Here is a 7,018-nt window from a genome sequence, read left to right as displayed (position 1 = left end):
TGAAAATATAGACTTTAAAAAATCAAAATTAAAATGAGAAATGTTTTTTTAATATGTCAAACATTATCAAATGTTAATAGGGTAAATTTTAATCCTTTTGTCGGTAAAATACTGCTTCACTTACTTGACTACCCTCCATGGGGTAAGACATGGGGTAGGAGAGTATTAGTGATTACCTTGTCTTATTAATTATGGGACAAAATAATGTTGTTTTCATTTGGATTGAGGTAAATTTTTATCCTATTTTATAAACACATGATATAATTGTTCTATTTTTCCCAAACTTTGCTCCTCAGGAGATTGTGCGATATTTTGTTTGTTGGAATGCCCATCTGTTATGGAGTTTTATTAGGTAAAATCAATAAATTGAACTTCATGACTTCCTAAGTTAAAGACAGATAGACAGGAATCTTGTCACTTTTATAAGACATGAGAATCATAATGGGACACACAAAAGGGCACCAGGAAGTTTCGGCCCACAACCTTAAATCTCACTTGAATACAAAACACCAAAACACAGACTAGCAGACAGACATCTTGTTATTTTTTCCCGGACAAAGTCAGTCATTCTGTCATTTCAAACCTGACTTATAAAATCTTCTTGGATTTAAATAATTGAATTTTAAGAAACTATTTATGAACAGACTAGAATAATTTATTGCATAGGAGCTACCAGCGTTCAGTACCAACTGGGAAGAAAACAGTCATCTCAGATCTTCTCATTTGGATTTCATACTTTTGGTAACATTTACAATAACAATTGGTTCTGTAAAGCTTTACTTTCCTCTTTCAGTCTGCATGTAGTACTTTTTAAAAACAAAACTACTTTTTATTGTCTGCCCGTCCGATAGATCGAGTGCTGATTTATTTGTTAATATACCCCTTACCAAAGAGTATCCAGTAAACACCTTACTTAGTCAGTCAGCCTTTAGGTTATGCTACATATGATTTTAATTTTTTTAAAATATATTCTTTTTTCTCTTTCTCTGTCAACAGGGTGTTTTTTTAATAGGACAAAAATATAGCTTAATTTAACCTACTTGCCATTGACAGAAGTTAATAATCTATATCTTAATTTCTTCATTGGGTTGGGGAGTTTTGTATAAAGAAAAAAATCGCGATTTTCAACAAATTATGCCATAAAAACTGGTTTTTCCAAAGTGCCTGTCAAATAAAGATTTTTAGATCGTGACCAATTTAAAAGATGTTCAAAATATAAATGCGTACATTTTTAAAATTCAAATTGCGCGACTTGTGTTAATAGTAGAAAAATGTTATGCATATCGTTAGAATTGTCATAAACTCTAGTTTCCGGATTTTTAAGAACAATTCCTCCGCTACGCACATTTTAGGAGCTACGTGTTAAAATTTCCCAACTTACTTAAAACTTTTCAACCTTTCCCACATTTTCCAACGTAGCTTCTTTACTACAAATAGCATGAATATGATGCACATATTTCCCAAAATTGGAGTTTATGACGATTCTAACGGTATGCATAACATGTTTCTACTATTAACAAGAGCTTTGAACAAAACTGGTTTTTAAGGCATAAATTGTTCAAAATCACTTAACATGTTTTTTTTATACAAAACTCTTCAACCAAATGAAGAAATTAAGATATAGATTATTAACTTCTGTCAAAAGCAAGTGGGTTAAATTAAGCAATATTTTTGTCCCATTAAAAAAACACCCTGTATTATTCATGCCCACAGAAAATCTGCTCTTTTTGTCCGTACGTTTATCCCTACTTTTTTGTGTGCTTTGCTACTTATGGATTTTGTCATTCTTGTTTAAAAAACTACAATTACAAGGAAAAAATATTGATTTATGATTATATTTCAGTGAGTTTATCAATTGGTGGGGAGTCATACTGTTCTCTCTGAGAAGAATTTCTGGAATAACATTCAATTATGTTGGTATTGCAATCACTGTATTTGGTCTCAAGGTATAACTTATATGTTTACTCATAGTTGCGCCTCTAGCATCTAGAGGGCTTTTGTAATCGAAGGGATAGGGAATTTATAGAAATATGACCAAAGGACTCCAAGGGGGGGGGTAAAGGGGTGATTACCCCCCTCCCAAACGAATTTGGGAGTGCCGTAGACACCCCCAAAATAATTTTCATTTTACCCCCCACATGTAAAATTTACCCCTACCTTGGGGGTGCCTACGGCAACCATTTAGGAGGGAGTAATTACCCCCCCCCCCCCCCCCAAACAAATGGAGAACTAAATCGATTCAGAAGTTATCAAAACTCTATGCTATAGACAAAACAAACTTCATCACGGGAATTATCAAAATTAAAAATTCCCTAAAACCAGGAATAGGTAAAACCAACAGCCAAAAACAAATTAAAATATATGTTTTGGGGTCAGATAAAATGTCGTCATTAACACTAAGACAGACTTCCAAAAAACTGCTAAAATGAAAAATCACAAACCTTAAAAAAAATATTTTATGTCTTGAATTAATTCTGTTGTTGATTATTCCAGTTGCCAAGTAAATCCTTATAATAAAGTAACAGGATGTCTGTTTACCTGTGTGTTTGTGTGTTTGTATGTTTGTACCGAAGGATCTCGCTAACCGCTGAACCGATCGAGTTCTCCTTAAATAGGTAGCTTCTCATAGGTCCCCGGGTAGTTTATAACTATTTTGGGGGAGGGTACCACCACCCTCCCAAGAGAAATCACAAACAAAATCGTAATTTTTTTGCGTAGAGACTTGAACGCAACATAGACAATTGTTACTCAAATTGGATATTTAAAATAAAAATTTAAAAAAATGAAAGTGTAATTAGAGGCCTATATGGGCGTAGCCGCTAGTGTAATATTATAGTCACTAACTTATTAATTTAAAAGCAAAGCTACTCTACAAATTTAAATGAGCGTCGTTCAATATCAAGCGTGAATTTCTCAGCTGATTTTCTTAAACAACTCTTAATTTGCCTTGGCTGTGTTTGATTTATACGTAGCTTAGATTCTTTTGTAGGCTCCTTTGTTTTCAATGATGGGATTATGGAACATAATAACAACTCTAAGATATCTTTATCTCTTTGGTTTTCAATTTATTCAGGTAGCATAGTAAATTAAACATTAAAGCGACGTTTTTAAAGAATAAGAAAAATAGTTTTAAAATTTAACATCTTCGTATTATTTTTTTAGTCCTTAATTATCATATTAAATATTTTACGTATTAAATAAAGATCTTATTTAATACGTAAAATATTTACTAATGTTAATCTCTTTTTATTCTTATGGAATCAAATGTTTTAAACTTTAAAAATTCTCATATTAAAAAAATATTTTCAAAATTAAGATAATTTGAACAATGGAATTTTTAAGGATATAACAGACAACGCTGTAATAATCTTCTCAAAACTGGTAAAATTTAACAAATTCAAATTAAGATTTTGATAAAAAAAAATGTAGATATTTGATTTCTTAATATTGTATCTAAACCTGAAGTAGATTATTTTCAAAAGATTTGTAAAGAAATTTAAATATCATTTCAAAGCTTAAATTGAGTCTTAATTAGCGATAAATTAAAAATTTGCTACGTATTTTATCAGATTTTGTTAGTTGAATTTGAATTATTGACTATTTAAAAAGCATGGGCAAATGATACAAAATTGATTAAACTATTTGTGTAGACCATTTTTTTATGGAATAACTTAAGTTCTAAATATAATATTTGTCACCACAAATTGTATTTTTTATTTTCCTGAAAAAAAAAACATTATTTATCAAACAGAAGGCTTTTATATTGCCTATAAAAAAAATTACGTCATACTTGCCTACCATTGGTCAATTAAAATGTATACTAGCCTGTCATTGGTAATTCAATCTGTAAATTGGCCTATCATTGGTCATTTGTATTGTATTACGTTATTTTTTTATAGGAACTATAAGGAGCTTTATCAAGCACTTTTGATAAAACTAGGATTTTTATTCAACATAAATCAATTTAAAATAAAGGCTTTCTTAATCTCATAGTCCCCATTTGTCACTTTTTATGTAATCATTTTGTATTTAGGTGATCGGATTTAACTTTTTTGGCATAATTATTCTTGATATAAGTTTACACTTTGCTGATATAATTCCACTACTTGGCAAGGTAATTTTTTAATTAGATAGGTTTTAATATGCCATAGTTGGTGATGCAACTCCCCCCCGACATTGAACATCTATTTTAGGTTAGGTTAGGTTATAGGCTAGGGAGCCGAGCGCTGCGGCTAGGCAGACAAGGGGGCCGAGCGCTGCGGCTAGGCAGGCTAGGGAGCCGAGCGCTGTGACCAGAGTTCATAGTTCTGTCGGGGAGGGGGGGTGGTGAAGTACTCAAATTTTTAAAATTGAAAAAAATGGTATATTTATGTTTACATATCAGCATATTTATAAACATTGATTTCCTTATTTAAATCGACATAATATTAATGGTAAATTTATAGTTATTATTTTTAGTTTACATAAAAAATTTTTAGTTATAAATAGTATTTTATACATTCCTACAATTAACATAATTTAAAAACAGTATGTATGATTTCAATAATGTCAATGTTAAAAGTGTAAACTACCATTCCAGTTTTGCCTCTCTTGAAAGTGGAATGGTACATTTCAAAAATCGTTTCAGCTTTGATGATATCATCACCAAGAGAGGCAAAATTGGAATGGTAGATTACAAAAATCATATCGGCATTGATGATATCATCACCAAAAGAGGGGAAAGTGAAATGATAGATTACGTTTTTTAGAGGGTCAAAACCGTAATCACAGATAATATTTCTGCTTCTATAAAAGTGGATTCAACTCCCTAACTGTCTTATATTTACAAATTCTTTTAAAATATAAAACAATATAAATGTAAGTTTAACATTTTCAGGGAGGTATGTCCTTATTCCTTGGAGGAAAAAGTATCCTGAACCAACTACGTCACATCCCACCAGAAGGAAATATTCTTATCATGTCCTATATTTCGGGAACTATTTTTTATCAGGTCATAAATTCTAAAATTAATCCAATCTAATCCGCTTAGACTCGTTAACGGCATATATATGCTGTTTTTAATTTTAATAAAGTGCCTATAAAAAATGACGCCATACACTGCAAATGACCATTGATAGGCCTATACACAGACTTAATTGGTAGGCCAGTATAACATCATTTTTTATAGGAACTATAAAAGCTTCAAAAAGTGGCAAAATGTTTGGGGAACCTTTAAGATTTTGACTAAAGTTGGTGGGTACCTACCCCCCCCCCCCCCTTTCCCCTCCAATTTTTTGCTAAGTATCCTTATTTGTAATTAATATTTAATTCAATGATAAATAGTCTGGGGAAAAATTTTATACAGTTCAAATTGTCTTTAGATTTCTCTTTATCCAGCAAAATGGTTCCGTTTTAGACAGGTAAAATTTTTTATAAATTATTTTAGTTCCTTTTAAAGTCTCTAACACTGAAAACATAAAAAAAATTCATAAAAATGTGGTCCATATGCAAATTGAAGGAAATCGTCAAATTTGCTTAATTCCTTTAATCGATTCTAGTATTAATTATAAATATTTACATAAAAATCGTCTTCCTAATAAAGTTTCAAATTTTTATCACTATGTTGGAAAAAAACGTCTGTCTCTGTCCTTCAAGGGATGATTAAGATTTACTAGGCTGTTATTAGAGATGCAGGGCTCATTTTTATGGGGAAAATGTGAATTTGAAAGATTTTTGTGAAGATTTACTATTCCAATGGTTCTTAATTCACTTCGTGCATTCATCTGTTTGGCTATACATAATACAGTGAACTGTTTATATTTATGGGCTTTGCAAGTTATAGATGTCGTCTTCCTTCTTTTATTAGGTTTTAGATGCAGAGAACTCTTATGGAAACAGGCTGTTGAAAAGTACAACCAATGCTTTCAGCGTATTTGCAAGCTTTGCTGCCATGGCTTTTATAGCAGCATTTATTGCCAATCATCATTATAAGCTAGGCTCTTTTTAGTAGCAAAGCTACTATATAAGTTCATGTGTTTGTCAGTCAGTCGATTGAAGGAATAATAAAAGATGTCTTTTCTTTAGGAGCATAAAATTTGGATTATGTTTAAATTGGATGCATTAGTTACTTACAATATGTTAAGATTAAGATAGGTCCGTTTTTATATCCTAGTCAATTGAAAAATTCATAACAATTCATCTTATGGTTATTTTGCACAAAATCCTATAATTTAAAGTAGTAAGATGTTTTTTTTTGTCTGTAGCGAAGGGTCTCGCAAACCGCTAAGCCGATACGGTTCTTCTTCTTCAGTGTAGTTTCTCATAGGTTTATACCTATTTTGGGGAGGGTAACACCACCTTTCCCCAAAAGAAAAAAATTCCCTTAATTTTTTTTCTTTTTTCTTTTTGAAATTAAAATAATAAACGGGAGAAGAGTCGAATTCAAGCCCCCATCACCCCAGTTGTCCATAAAGAGGCCTCTAGGGGCGTAGCCGCTAGTGTTAAATAAATTCCCAATTATAAATCCAATTTTAAATGACTATTAGAGCATAAAGTTACAACTTTTGAGATTTTATCATACTATTTATTTTCTTGTTATAAAATATAATATAGTTTTATGATTTCAAATGTTTATATAAATATACATAATTGATTTTGAAATATAGAAATTCGATGCAAAAAATATATATTTTCTTTTAGTTTGCTTGTTGGACAATCAAATAAGACATTCTCCACAGAAAATTTGACAACTTTAGGTACGTTTATAATGTAGTAATTAAATGCGACGATTATGGCAAATGAACAATACTATTATCATTTTAAAATTTTGGTTACTTTTTTATATTCTTTTAATTGAGTTCGTTTAAGATACTCGGTCGGTTGCGTTCTATCCTATTTCCTATTATATAAAGTAGTAAGCTTTTTTTCTGGTTCTCCTTATCGATAAAGCTTCTTAAAGGTCCAGGGAACGTTTGAAGTATATTTAGGGATGGTATCTTCGAACCTAGTAAAAGTGGCTGACTCAGATTATGACGTCAAA

The 7,018-nt window shown here is 31.0% G+C and overlaps 1 protein-coding gene across 1 annotated transcript; it reads left to right on the top strand.

Moving 5' to 3' along the window:
• Nucleotides 1-5,989, top strand: LOC145332774 (uncharacterized). The gene is made up of 10 exons (XM_080177831.1): nt 1-227; nt 297-352; nt 667-741; nt 1,844-1,946; nt 2,990-3,073; nt 3,343-3,381; nt 4,034-4,114; nt 4,877-4,990; nt 5,361-5,399; nt 5,846-5,989. Exons 1-10 carry the CDS (start codon nt 192-194, stop codon nt 5,984-5,986), a joined length of 768 nt encoding a protein of 255 aa, XP_080033957.1. The 5' UTR covers nt 1-191; the 3' UTR covers nt 5,987-5,989.
• The last annotated feature ends 1,029 nt before the right edge of the window (nt 5,990-7,018 follow it).

This window comes from Acartia tonsa, chromosome 1 (genome assembly GCF_053477335.1).
Source record: "Acartia tonsa isolate MP-2025a chromosome 1, ASM5347733v1, whole genome shotgun sequence".
Taxonomy (NCBI): Eukaryota; Metazoa; Arthropoda; class Copepoda; order Calanoida; family Acartiidae; genus Acartia; species Acartia tonsa.
The sequence above is the reverse complement of the archived record's forward strand: the minus strand, read 5'-3'. Positions and strand labels throughout refer to the sequence as shown.